Source organism: Callionymus lyra, chromosome 16, assembly GCF_982586985.1.
Source record: "Callionymus lyra chromosome 16, fCalLyr1.hap1.1, whole genome shotgun sequence".
NCBI lineage: Eukaryota > Metazoa > Chordata > Actinopteri > Syngnathiformes > Callionymidae > Callionymus > Callionymus lyra.
The window spans coordinates 3,587,311-3,602,452 of NC_141833.1; the positions used below are offsets into that span (position 1 = coordinate 3,587,311).

Sequence of the window (15,142 nt, forward strand, 5' to 3'; positions counted from 1 at the left end):
CATGCAATGGTTTCCTCCCTCATCTTGGCAGCTTTCCATGTGTCTCCTTCTCATGAGTTTGCGCTGGCACCAGAAGAAGAGAGCTCGTAAAGAAAAGCTGGCCAGTAGGTATGAGTGGGAACAATTGTACATAGCCCACACTGGCGTTGCTTTGTTTGCTTCTTGTTAGGTTCCCCTGGAACATGGCCTAATGATTGAAAGAGGAAAAAGGCAACGTGCCGGGAAAATATCTCCCAGCTTGTTCTTCCAGTTTGGATACCACCAAAGAAGACAAAAATGCAGCAATGAAAGAATAGAGAAGGGGGGCTAGGGAAGAATGAGGAATATTCAAAGTAAACAAACAGATTAAAGACTAAACATGGATTCAGAAGAGTGATTTGGTTAAAGGGACATTTTGACATCAGAATTTCAAAGTACCATGGTGGGTGAGGGCCTCCTTCGCCCAGGGCCAGGTTGCTGCTCCTGCCAGTTCTTCTCGCACCGAGTTGCTGGCAAAAAAAATGTTGAGCACGTCGGTTCCACTCAAGTGGAGTTCATCCTTCAACTCCTTTACACTCATGTAAGCCCTATAGAATAATATACAAAGAGACATGACATATTATATCTATATGGTGTATAGTATACTAAGACATGGGAAACAACTACAAATAATAACATTTCATTATTTCATTAAAAAGTTTTAATGTTTAAACAAAAAGATCGAGGAAATTGTAAAATAAAGAGTGAATTACTCTTTATTGAGAAGCTCCTGAGTAGCATTAATCTTGGTAAACTTAAAGCATTTGTACAGCCACACTGAAAGTTAAGTATTTTCTACAATTTGTTTCCTTTGAGAATGTGCGGTGTCATCCTCTATGGAACTCAGTAGATGGCACTTTTTGTTTAGAAAATATTGGAGGTTTCATTTAAATGGTTGCTCAAAGCCAAGGATTATGTAGCAAAGAGTGCCCTTTAGTGAGCTTTTAAAATTAGGGCAATGCTTCATGAAACATTGACACGAGAGGACTAAGAACCAAACACAGTTTAAAACTCTGCACAGAGAGCATCCAGGTTTACTCTTCCTTCATCCAAACCAGACATACTTATCATTACAGCACAGCCCAGCCTCCCCTTGGTCTTATTTGCCAGATAATAAGATAAAAAGTGCTCACATATGTTGTTTTGAAAAACTTACGCTTGACTATGGAGTATGCCAAGTGGAAATGTTCAACTTAGATGCCAGCAAAGGTTGATAGTATGAAAAATTACTTAAATTTCAGAATCATAAGATTAATGATAATAAAATGTTAGATTAGTGTTTCAACAGATCTTTAATTATAATATCCCTAAAGGTAATAATCATGTCCACAAAGACTTGCTTTTTATAGTGTTTTACGGCAACTTTTCCACTTTTGCTCTAGTAAATAAAACATGTAGACAACATAATTATTAATTTTTGGTCTTAAAAATCACATCTAATTGCAAGTCAACAATTCCCTATCTTGATTTATACAGCCCTCCACAAATGTCTTGTCAATGATGGGGTTCAGCTATGAAATTAACTTATTACCCAAATTATTCAAAGGCTACTTCAGTCACGTCAAGTAAACTGTTGTAGCATCCTAGGTCCAATCACGGTCAATCCAAACTGCAGGAGGGATTCTGATCTCAATTTCTTTTGGCCACCCTGCAATCTTAAAGAGATTATGGTTCTCTTTGACAAAAATATATTTCACATAATTGCTCAAGAAAAATATTTTTGGGTTTGGATCATTATCGTTTATATTGTTCCAAAGGCCAAAAAAATAAACATATGAGCGTGTGATGTTACAGTTTCATGACATTCCTGGGAAGATACCAGCTACTCCAATATGAAATCCCAATTATAGCAAACACCATTATCAAAATCATTATGTGCAAGATATTACCTCAAGAATGTTCCAGAGTTGCTCAGATGGAGCCAGAATAACATCATCTATGTAATCCTCCCTTTGATGCAATCTCTCCCAAGGTGCACATGTTGTTCTGTAAATATAAAAAAAATGTTTTCCTAGGGCCTCTGCCTAACTGGATAAGATTTAAGATGCTCCGAGGATTCCATGTCCTTACTACATCACGGAACCAGAGTTCACACAAGGCCGTGTTCAAAATCCATCACCCTAGTTTGTGCAACTCAAGTGACAGAGAGAAGCTCAACAAGATGAGAAAACCCATGGACAAACAAGAAGTGTTACTTTGTGTCTACTCTGATAGTATTCTTGGTCTGGCCAGGGGGGGGTCAAGGAAGCAGATTTCATGTGGCCCACTGTCTCCATTATTAACTTCAACTGTAATGTAATTAAATGTAATATCCCACAAACGTACTATGACAGGACCCCTTAAGTCAAATGAAAACACCACAAGTTGAAGCTGGTAAGTGTCAAAGCAAATTTGTAAATACCGAGAACATTTTCCTGGAGCTTAGATGTATAAAGTGTGTGTGAATGTGAACTTGTTAATTATATTTGAATAATGAACGAAACTCTAAAAAGAACAGCCCATCAAGACTGTACTTTAGCTAGTAAAATTATGTTTATTTTGGTTTAAAATTTCGCTACCAGTACCCAAAGTTAGTCATTTTTACACAGGAATGTTCTCAAAGCAGGTTTGATTATTTTGTGAAGAACAGAGAAACTATTTAAAGGAATCTTAACATGTATTAAATGTTATTTATTTACAATAAAATTCTGTTTTTAATAAACAAGACAATATGGTTATCTAAATAAAGAAAAGCAGTCAAATTGATGGACAATCAGTCCCTATAATGTGTGTGAAAAGTAGAAAACAAAAACCCTATTATTATTCATATCTTGTTCTTCTCTCAAGTTAATATTTATTGAGTTCATATCTCAATAGTTTGGAAGCAGAAAAAAAACATTATTTGGAACAGTGTTGTGCAAATCCATCTGTTTAAACAGAGGTTTGTTCCTGGAACAATACATGGGTTTGCGCAACAAGTGGCAGTGGGAAACAATGCAATAACCTTTTTTATTGGCCATTGAAAAGTGTCTCAATTTGACCAGGAGAACATTTTGAATCTTATATACAGGGAACATGTGCATCATACCAAGAGTTATCTCATTCAGAATCTCTCAATTTTAAACATTATCAAGCATATATCGACATTTTTTATAACTGAGAGCTTCACGGACAGAGAAAATAAACCATGTTATATATGGTGGGACTGGGAATTGACAATTATTTTAGCAAAATATATTCATGCTACAACCTCATTTGAATTGCTGACAAAAGAGTTGAATTTGGTTCTGCTGGAGGAAAGAAAAAGTTTTTCATTATGGATGCAGACTCGGAAATGTAATATGTACTTGCTTAATGGCAGCAATATTTCCACTTATGTTTCATTTTAATGTTGAGACAGTAGCAAATGATCAAAAACAATAACTGAAAGAGAAGGTAGTTATTGCAGCCATCAAGTATATCAAAAGAAAGTGTTCATTCTTATGACAATTGCATCAGAGAAAGAAAAATAATATAAAATATATACTGTATATATAGATATAGATATAGATACAAAAACTTGGAGTTAGGCCATTTTACAAGGGCCAATATTTCTGTTTGGTCTTAAAGATCTTATCTTATATTGTGTACTATGCTATGGTAAACAAATATTCTATTGATCCTAGCTCATCGATCTGGGGGGAAGGGTTTTAGTCAAGAAGGTGACAAAGAATTTCACAGCCGACCATGAAAAAACAAAAATCTGTGGTAAGAAAAAGTTTTATCTTTGAAGAAAACCAAAAATAAGTGTTAGTTGTAAATAGTCCGGGTCTCATTTGAGAGACTAGGAAGGACAAAATAAGGAACAAGTATACCAAAGCTTTACACTAAGCTACGCATTCACCCATTCACACACACAATCACAGACTGATGGGATTGAACCCTCAACCTCTCAGACCACATGTTAACCACTCTACAATCTAAGCTATAACACCTAAGATGCCTAAGATATGTTGAAGAAATCAGATTGACTTGCTCTGGCAACCACTGGCAGGAAATTAAGAAATACCTTTTTCTTTTACACCATGATTTAACTGGTATGACATTTTTTAAGAATTAAAAAGCTGCAGTTAAATAATTCCAGACAGATAGGTCTTACAATTATTTTTAAAAGTTGGGAAATATTCCCATACAGGTTTGCATTCTCTCAAATGTTAGAACTTAATTACTAACCAGCTTACTTAACTACTTTTTTCACAGATGTGCCGATTAGTGTTTCAAGATACATACATACTAACCTTGTTGTTTTGTCACAGCCTGGCAAACAATGCATATTTGAACAAATCTATGCATATGTAATATAGTGAATGAAATAAAAAGATTTATTTTTATCAATTCCTTATTAAAGTTGTTGGAACATTGGTCCTAGATGACACAACTTTTGTTTTGTTCTATTGCTTAGTAGTTATTCTGTCAATCTGTCAACTGCAGACATCAACATTAATTCTGTATTTAATTTCCAGAGTCGAGTGAAAACCTTGTGGTTCTTTGGTTTAGGCAACAAGTCTTTAAGACCTCGGGCCGACCACCTCATGGAGAGGCTTCTTGCAAGCTATTTGGAACTCTGCATGAGTCTGTCTGTCAGAGCAAGTGAAAGACAGCGGGCTGCTACTCAAATTGTTTAGTAAAAATAAGTGTGTTCTTTGGCCTCTGGACCCACCGTCCCTACTTCAGTGAGCCGTCTCTAATATCAAACAAGGAAAGTGAGAGGTCCAATTAGTACTTGCATTGTGATATGCTCGATGCCTGCAGAGTGCTTGGAATAATATTCACTTCATGTGCAGAAATGGCACTATTTGTGACTATTCATTTAAGATTTGAGAAGATATTCTCTCCTCGCCAACTTTCTCAAAGAAATTACACATTGACTATAAATATCAAATAATTCAAACATCAGGCCACAAAGATATGTTGTATATTGACAAAAAGGAGGCAATTCAAATGGAATATACAATATCTTTGTTTGTTAGGAGTTATATATTAACAGTGCTATATATCAGGTGGTAATTAATGGGTTAGAAAAGCTATGAAAGAATGCTGATGTCAGTATAAAATTGACATGAATGGTATAAGTAAGAAACAAACCTGTCAGGTGATTCAGGATCGAAGCAGGTCTTCTGAACATCAGTCACCTCTGGGTCACAGCAATCTCCATCATCATAGTCGTAGCGTATACTGTTACACTCCATATTGCACACGCCATTCCTTCTCTTCCAGTTATAGCAAGACCCCAGTTGAAGACAGTCTCCTCCGTCATAGCCTGTCCTCGGGTGCTCACATTCAGGGTCACATTGACGGTTCCCAATCTTTCCAATCCGACAGTTACTGAGAATAAACATCTTTCTGAGGCTTGAGTTACTGACTGTGTGGATGCTCAAGTCCAGGCTTATATTGTAAGGGCGAAAGGCTTCTGTCAGTGCTTTGTGTTGGAGATGGATCTGAGCCTGGGAAACTGTTGGGTTCTCCCCATTATCATCAGACAGATTGACAATCCGGTAGCGAACTTGTTTCGGTCCTCTCAGCTGCCAGTGACTGTTGTAGCCTGAGATAATATCTGTGTTGTCACAGAGTGTAAGGCCACATGATGGCGGCAGGAATGATGAGACAAGCTCTTCTTCAGGAAATGGAGTGGTGACGATTGTTGGGTAAGAGCCTGCCTTGAATGGAGTCCAAAGCTGATGCACCTAGTAATTAAAACAGAATTTGCAATTGCCCAAGAAAAATCAATGGGGAGAAATTCAGAAAATGTTCTTACATTTGTGAAATCAGCCCACATGTTTAAGACGGGTGCGGGCTTGTCGATTTGGAGTGGCCGACGATTAAGGTCTTGTTGAGTGCGAGCATGGTTCCACAAGACAATGCCCCCAACATAGCCCCTGAAGCTCTGTCCCTGTTCCGATTGGTTGCTGCCCAAAAATAGTGTCCTACATGTCTTCATGAAGGGGCTATATAGGCTACCCAGCTGCAGACCACTCTCTCCCACCTGCCAATAACAAAACAGGAGAATACCAACTGAAAAATAATGATGATGCTTGGATTTTGGGATATAAAATAAAGTCCACATACCTTTGCCCCATCAACATACAGAGTCATGTTATACCCATTGTAAGTGGCCATCAAGTGGGACCAAGCATTGGCAGGGTATCGCTGGTGGCTGTAGATGGTGGTGGACTTTAATGCTCTGTCAGTGCGAAGAGTGAAATAGAACCTTGAATCTTTAGTGCCTGTAGATTCCGCTGTGCGGAAACCCAAGGACCATCCTTTCTCACTCAATGAATGTGAGCAGTTGTCAAATACACCTATGGAGGGAAGACAATATTTTATTATGAAGGGAATCGTGTGACGACAATACTGCTGAAAAGAAATAAATCTCCTGTGGCAATATACAGTAGCCAAATAATTTAGTCAGAGGGAGAGACTGAAATGGCAGAGAGCTGAGAGCTCAAACAGCAGGAAGGTTGGGGTTCTGATAGTTCCATCTGTTGCAAAAACACACACAGATGCACATCTGCTTGACAGATGTTTCGCATTGGGACAGTATAGGGTCAGGGAACCCCTTCACCTTCCTCAATACTGCATGTGTGAAAGTATGAATGCCAGAATGCATGCATGAGTATGTTAATGCAGTGTATGTTGAGGAAACAGCCAGAGGATGAAAGTATGACTAGTGGTAGTTACAAGAATAGATACACCCGGTGAGCTTCATCATACCGTCTGTTGCATTGACAAATACCATTGTTTTGTTAAGGCAGCACAGCTTGAAAGCTGTGTGTTATCTTATATTTGCATACAGGTGTGTGAAAAATATGATTCCCCCAAAGACAAGTGCAAAAAACAACCATCCAGCGTTCACTAGAGGGCACGATAATTCAGTTAAGATAAATGAATTGCGAATTTTGTGATCAGTCATTTTCTGGCTTAATAAGGACACCTACAGTTTACTTGATAATAACAACATTGATTTGGTTGCATCAAGTAATAATAACAAAACAACCACAAAACTTAAAAAGCAACACAGAAGAATGAAGATATTTGTTTCTGGCTCCCTCCACTGTTAAAACGTTGTAACTTCATTATTGTGAAAAGGCTTGGATCAATCTTCATGGAAGCTTCAAAAAGTACCTTCAGAACTACTGCTTTGATAAGAATAAATGCAACTCCTGCTCCAACCCTCTGCTGGAAAGCAGTTTGGTGGTCACATGGTGGGTTGCCCAGGCAAGGTTGGGTAAGCACTGTTACGAACAAAGATTTGGACTTCGGGAGTTCAAAATTAAAGCAATTAAAAATTGAAATATTTCAGTTACGTCAAAATGTTTTTCAGTAATTCAATTCAATTCAGTAATTCAATTCAATTCAAAATAGTTATTCTTAAATAGAAAATTAATCTGAGTTAAAGTGAATGTTCACCCCAAATTCTCTCATTTCTACTCACCCTTGTGTAGGGCTGTGTAGACATAAGAATTTGGCGAATTATGGACGTTGCCACTGTCTTGCTTTGTTTTAAAAGCCAAAATGGGTCCAACATCAATACAATCCTATATCAATACAATATCAGGGAAAAAACATTGCGATAAATCGTTATATTTATATTTTTTTTACACCCCACTGTTCAAATTATTCTTCACTTTCTTCAAATGGACATACATTTTATAACTAACTAAGAGGAACGGATTAGTCTTAAAATAATCATAACCCCTGATAGACATGAGGGTGTTTAGAAAATGAGTTAAGTTGAAATTATAGATGAACTATCGCTTTCAGTTAACCAATTTTACAATCTCTACTAATTGACACTACTGTGTATAACTTGAGAAATTCATTCGAGAACTTGACTGTGGTGGCTAATAATGTTGTCTAGACAAATAATGGACAGATTGTGCCATCCTGTGGAGGAACTGCAGTGACATCATCAAGGATGCGCCAGCACCGTTGCAGAACCAAGCGTTCTGCTATAATGCAATTGTACTGACACGTACAACTGTAAAAAAAAAATCGAGTTTGGAATGTTTTTTGTTTTGAGAGAAAACAGTTAACAACTGTTCCTGGTTTGCACCAACCATAAGAACCTGGCCAACATACTTACCACCTAAATTAATTTCAGGAAAGGTAGACCATTTTCATCAGTTAGTTTACATTCTTTCTAACATACAGACCAGAAATCTTAAAACAGATGCCTTGTTAAGACAAAAAAGAGAACTCAACTGCCACCTGAGACATTACACTATTACACTATCTGGCTTGAGTGAAAAATCGTGTGGGAAATTGAGGAGAAAGTCAGGGAAGCTAATCAATCAACCAAATCCAGATGATAGACTGCAAAGAAAGTTGTTTGTTTCTATTGTTGATAATACACATCTGGTGTAACACGGTTGGTTTTAGTTCTCCCCCATTAAGCTGCTAAAGTGCCATCGTGGGATGAATCCGACCATGACCTTACTCTATTGGCTATTATGGTGGCCCTGATAAAGCATGACAACGCGTCAAATATCTTGGTCTGTGATGTGTCCACGCTTAACAAGAGTGGGTTTTGACCTCCGCTGCGTTTGATCAAAGCACCTAAGACTCGTACTTAATTTACATTTAAACCTTCACCGAAACTGAAATCGATTCTTGGAATTTCACGAATGTCTCAATAATATTGAAGAAATTCTTATCATCCAGAAAGTAAGCTCCTCATGAGTAGATTGTTATACACGCATTAGACCCACGAACTTGACAGTAACTTTCAGGTTACCGATGCCGCTTAGTGATCGAATGCAGGCTTTATGCGGCACGATTTCAGCAGATGACATCGACTCTTTTCACAACTGCCTTTTTAATAAAGGCTTCCCAAATTTAATAAAGATGTTTGTTCAAGTACTTGAACAACAACCATACAAATATGCGGCGGATGGTTTTCATTTGGTCCATTTTTCCGACAGTGTTTTCTTATTTTAACATTGTTTGATTTGTGCTTCTGTTGTTATGGATTAACATTAAATACGCATTTATTTCTATTTTATGATGAAAATGGTAATGAAAATATGAATGTTTGTAAATATTGTTTTGACTTTTTCGGACTGAAATCTGTGTGGTGCACTTTGCAGTTAGATTCAATTTAGTATTGACTCCAATATTTGGATTTTTTTTTATATAATAGAGGTATGATATAGTTGGTGTCATGGGAGTTAATGCTAGTTAGCAACTTCGCTGCAGTGTGGCCTTTTTACTCTGTAGTACAAAGCTTTAAACCAAACACTTGAAACATTCAAACTGGACTGGATGTGATATTAGCTTGAGTTTAAATGTACATCTATCAGAGTGATCAACAAAAGGTTTCTGTTTTCAGCATAAACATGATTTGAGCATCACAGATCTCAAAGTCAGATCATAATCTATGGTTATCTAAGATTGTAAATCTAGAAATTAACTGTATAATCTAGATATATTCATTTGACAACTAAACATTTGTGTGTCTCTCTTATAGTCCAACTATGGTGTTACTGGTATTTTAAAGTGCAAGTCTTAGGCGGACAAAGACTTATTAGGTTCGTTCATCGCTTATCTAAATGATTTTAAGGATGAGAGCATAATTGAGTTAGACAGATTTACATCATAACAGACAGAGGTCGTTTATGGGTCAAAGTCATGTCTATCAGAAACAATCGGAATTTGTTTTTCAGTGCATTTGTCAGATTCCTGAAGGTCTCCGCAAAGAGAAAGGGCATGCCACAAAAGCACATACGGAAGCAATGAAGAAGAAAAAGTTGGGTAATGGACTGGATCTTTGATCAAAGTAAATCTGAGTGGATGTAACAGTTTGTGGTCCCCCCTCGCTATCTGGACATCTGCGGCGCTTTTATCCTTTTCAATTTAGTTGATGAGTATTGTTCTGTCAAACGTTCTCCTCGCAGGCATTCTTGGTGGTAATTGTGATTGGTAGCAATAACACTTGACTTAAAATAAAATAATGACTGTCAAGTTCTGGACAAGTCGGCTTAGTGCAAAGTGGAAACCTGAAGAGAATAACAAAGTAAGGAATAAGAAGACACACCTCTTTATCCATACCGTTGACCCATGACTCATGGCTAACCATGTTTAAAACAAATTTCAAAAGGGTTTAGAAACATTTTTTTAATAAATGTAAACACGAATTGATGACATATTTATCGGGATTTGGGGACCATATTTAACTTGTTTTTTCTGTTTACAGAAGCAAAAAAATAACAGTACCTTTTAAACTTTTTGTGGCTTCTGGGTTAAGTTGACCCGGTGGCCGAAAACAATTTTTTGCGACTGTATTAAGGTGAACGACCTCCCTGGCTTCCAGATATACAGTACAGGCAAAACATTTGGACACACCTAATAGGCTCATTCGAACTTTTTGCAATTTTCCGGTCTGGTAGAGGTTTCTTAAAGTTATGATGGTTACTCATTTCTCTTCATTTAGCTGATTGTTTCTTGCCATAATATGAATTCTAACATGTCAGGTGATAGTAATTAGAAAAGAAAAGTGGCTACTTTAAAGAAACTAGTTTAAAAGAAGACATGTTTTGAAGTTATTTAAAATTTGTTTGTTGAGTACATAAGTCCACATATATTCATTCATAGTTTTCCTGCCGTCTGTGATAATCAACAATCTAAATATTCATTTAAATTAGGGCTGCACGATATTGGACATAAGTGTGATATTGGATATTGGTGTCCTGAATTGCGCTTTAGATATTAATGCGATATTTTTTTCTTACACCTAAAAATGTAGCCGAGTGCACGTCTGTACCGAGGGGTGATCCGGGGTTTATATAAGGAAAACGATGCGATATTTCCCTTACATATAACGGTCACTCAGTCCCGCGAAACTGAGCGACATCCGAGAGGAGCCGCCGCCTTGTTGCGATATCCAATTCAATAATAAATCCCACCTCCTCCTACACGCACACATAACAGTTTATAAATGCCCTGACGCAAGACGGGCAGGTTTACACTTGTTTGGAAGTTCCGCGATCTTGTGAGAAAACAACTGAGACGAGATGAAAAGTTCTTACAATATTTTGCTTTAGCAAAGGGGGTTGGAAGAGATGAGTGACTGGATCACTAGTGTTTGAGTAGTGCTCATAAGTAAGTCTTACTTCCGTGTATATAATGAACCGTGCTAAGTCAGCATGCCAGCAAGATGCGTCGCCATAGCAACCAAGGCTAGCAAGCTGCGCCGAACAGCTCACAGACAGACGAGACGTAAACGACAACGAGACATAGAAGTACAAATTGACAACTTTACAGAACGTGACACTGATTGGTCAAAGTTCACATTTAAGAAATGCTTGATTTATACAATAAAAAAATGTAAATTATCGCACACGTTTTCGATATGCATATCGCACGTGCCGATATCGCGATATCTATATTTTTTTGATATATTTTGCAGTCCTAATTTAAATAAAGAAAACTCATGGAATTAAAGGGTGTGTCTTCTGGCCTCTGCAGTACATATGCAGTTTCGATGCGCTCTGTGTGCAAAGAAACTGAAGAAAATGAAGGTCAACAGGAGAGCATTCACAAAAGGCATCATAAGAGGGCCAGACTAGTCCATGGCCCAGTGCAAAAAGAGAATTTTAGAAGAAAAAAAGAACATCTACGGAGTGAAAGAAAAGTTAAAAAACTCTCAAAGGGACATTTTTGACACCATATAAAATATTTCGTATAAACAAACATTTTTTAAAAACGAATGTGTGTCTGAGTATTTATTGTAAATCAATAAAATTGACTTTATATATCAATAAAGGATATTCACTATTTTAAATAGTATTGGTTCTGTGTTAAGGGGTTTGGGAATTTTAAGGGTTGAAAATAAGTTTTAGTTTTGTATAGTCAGTACATAATAAAATATGTATATGTATATGTAATTTAATACCTAATTTATTTTTATTTAATCACTTTTTTTGCATAATCCTATCAAAGATGTCTGGATAAACAAATCATTGGAGACACTTGTTTGTGGTTCACTTACCTGCTATGATCGCAGGGTTCGTCTGGCCTCCCTCGGGCTTCACCCACAGTTCCACCGTGAACTCATCCCTCGGGAGCTCCAGCCCGGCACTCGGGTTCACTCGGAGGTGCTCGCGCCGCCCGCGGAAGTACAGCGCTCCCATCCGGGAGGCGCCCACCTTCGGCACCGGGCTCCCCCACGGCTGAGCGTTGACCTCGGGCAGACTCGACTGAGACTCCGGGTCCTCCAACTCTCCCGAGGAGTAATCGTTGCTGGCTCTGTCCGGTGGCGGGAGTAAGTCTCCTCTCGGTGGACTGTCTAGAGCCTGGAGGACATTAGAATCTGCCGCGGCGTCTAAGAAGACTTTCCCCCAACTAGAGTTGCTCTCTTCCTGGTAGAGGAAAGTTCCGTGGATGCTTCTGGAGCGGCGAGACTTTCTCGGTTCTTTGAACGTGTTTCTAAGTTCACTTGTCGCGTCGATATCGAGCCGGTTTATCGTCTCCTGGACCGCGGGGTCGCCCTCTCGCTTAGGCGTCCTCGTCCTGGCCGCTGGAGGGGGGTGTTGTGACGCCCGCTGCCGGGACCCCCGGACGCGCGGGACCGTGCATGTCTCACCTGCCAGCCGTGCCAGCTCGGCGTCTGCCTGCTGCACCAGCGCGCGCTTGTGCTGGCCGAGCGAGTGACTGCGAACTGGGCTCAGAAGCCACGTGTCTGCGATGACGAGGATTATTGGCAGTAGTCTAATAAACAACATTTTTATTATTATTATTATTATTATTATTAATTCAAAAATGATTTGAATAAAAAGCAACTGTTCATTTATTTTTGAATTAAAGCCCAACTCGCAGTATTATTCATTTGTGAATTAAAGATTATTATTTCTAATTCAATCCATGTCGAAATTGTTTCATTTCATTCGGATTAACATGTTTCTTAATTGTTAGTATAAACATATGTTAAGTTGGATTTGATTGTCTGTTTGAAGCAAATTCAATCTGGGTAATAAAGTCTGCAAATAAATACGCAAAATCTTACCATACGCAAAAACTTTTTTTTTGCATTTATAATCCACCAAATATCGATGTTTACATTTCGAAATTAAAAATAAAATCTGTACATATATTTAAATAAAGGATAAACTATTTTTTTTACCTGGCCATTGCGATTCTAGCACGTCGTGATCCAAAATCTGAGTGCAAGGTTAATTAAAAGTCATGAAGAAAAAGTTATCCCAGGTGCATTTTTTTTTTAAGTACAGTGCAAAGTTGTGAAGAATATTAGTGTCCTCCGTCAGTTTCCAGCCCCTCTTGGTGTTTTGTGCGCCTCAGAGAGTGATTGCTGCTCCTCTGCACCGATCCATGCAGCAGTAGTAGTAGTATCCTCCTCCATCTCTCTCTCTCGCTGTCTCTCTCACTCCCTCTCATTCTCAAACTTTTTTTTTTTTTTCAGGGAGCCCCTGCCCGCACTGACATCACCGAGATGTGTGGTGAGAAGGTGGTTGGTTGGTGGGGGTCCTAGTTCCCCCCTGTATTTACAAGGGAAATCCTCTGCTGCTCTCTCTGGAGTATCCGACTCCAACATCGTTACAATAGTCAAGTAAAGAGGCCACGAACTTGTTTATGTTTAGATAAACTCCATATCTATTCATGATGAATCACCAGAATGCTTTATATTGATGACATCATTACATTTTCTCCATGAAAAGTTGTTTATAAAGATGAATTAAACATAATAAACACCATAATCATTACCATTTCCAATTACCCTGTACAATTTCAAGAACATAATTGTTATTTTAGGAAGACGCTGTACTGCTGGCTGCCAATCCCTGAAGTTCTTGCTCTCGCTGAACCTTTTTTAAATATAAATGTCTGTGATTCTAACGTCCTCTTCCAAAAAAAATGAAAATAAAACGAGACAAGTTCTGAAAATATTTATTATAATTCCTCAAGAAAAATAATTTCTGCAAGTAACCGAGTATAACATTAAGTGTGTGTTATTTTGTACATTTAAAGGTTTAAAGATTAAGAAGAAATGATCATTAACATGTATGGCTTTCAATAACATTCAGAAATAGCAAAACAAAAACAAAATGAGAGGGGAAAACTCACGTTCACAGCATGTAATCAAGTCACTTAAATAAAAGTTCATATGACTGGTGGTCGAGTGGAAAGAGCTTAGCGTTCTACCCCCTGCAGGTTCTGGTTAGATTTCCAGTCAGAGAATTTACTTGAACTGACAAACTTCTTTTGATTAAATACTGTTTAAATTCATATAAATTCAGGTAATTGGTGGTGGAATGTCCTGCCTCAGTGCTTTTAGTAAGCATGATAATTTAACCAAATCTTTTGTCATCCTTTGTGTTATATTTCAGGATTTGGTGTTAGTTGTTTTTTGAGAGGCAGAATGTTCCTGCTGGAAGATGTAAACGGATGACAAAAAATATAATCACATTTTAAACCTTTAATGCAGATTCTTTTTTTCCAACCGTAAATGCTGGAAAAGAAAGATCTACAGGGTTTTTTCCGAGAACAGTCCTGAAATGTAGTAAGGAATAATGTTACATAAAATACTTTGAATTCGATTAATTTTCTTTATTTTTCTAGGTTTTCAGACTCTTGTTCTGGACAGCAGCAGTAGATGAGTCATGCTAGAGTTGGGGTCAAGGTTTTTGTTTTTTTTAACTCCTACAGCAATATGTTTTTGATCTTTTGCTTGCAAGTTGCAACCACTTTCTTTCCTTCTTTCTCATACACACACACACGCCTAACTGAAGTTAGATTTGGTAAACCACCCCCTTCACCCACACCTACCTTTAAGGAGCCCCTTTTCTCCCTCCCTCTCTCCCTCCCTCCCTCCTTTTTGTATCCATCTATCTCACTCACTCATTCTTTTTGTGCTCCACTGTTACAACACGCAACATCTGTCCTGCACATGAAAAGTTCACTTTTATATCATCCAAATATGCTACCGAATTCTTGTTTTTACTGGTCGAGCCAAGGCTGGAAAACTGGAATTTTTATTTGGTTGATGTAAGAAGTTGTGAAGAAAGTGCAAATGTTTGTGCGTTTTAGCTTGAAGTTTAATTTGTAAACAGTACATTAACTTTTTAAATCGTGTAATAATAAAGTTTCTGCAAAT

At 37.9% G+C, this 15,142-nt stretch overlaps 1 protein-coding gene across 1 annotated transcript in view; it reads right to left on the bottom strand.

Moving 5' to 3' along the window:
- Positions 1-13,582, bottom strand: part of pappa2 (pappalysin 2) — a 50,513-nt gene extending 36,931 nt beyond the window's left edge. The window contains exons 1-6 of the mRNA XM_087811734.1: positions 13,477-13,582; positions 12,023-12,712; positions 6,103-6,335; positions 5,792-6,019; positions 5,122-5,720; positions 418-566 (exon numbers count right to left, since the gene is read on the bottom strand). Coding sequence (XP_087667860.1) covers positions 418-566; positions 5,122-5,720; positions 5,792-6,019; positions 6,103-6,335; positions 12,023-12,712; positions 13,477-13,582 — 2,005 coding nt within the window. The remainder of the gene's footprint in view (positions 1-417; positions 567-5,121; positions 5,721-5,791; positions 6,020-6,102; positions 6,336-12,022; positions 12,713-13,476) is intronic.
- Between the last annotated feature and the right edge of the window lie 1,560 nt (positions 13,583-15,142).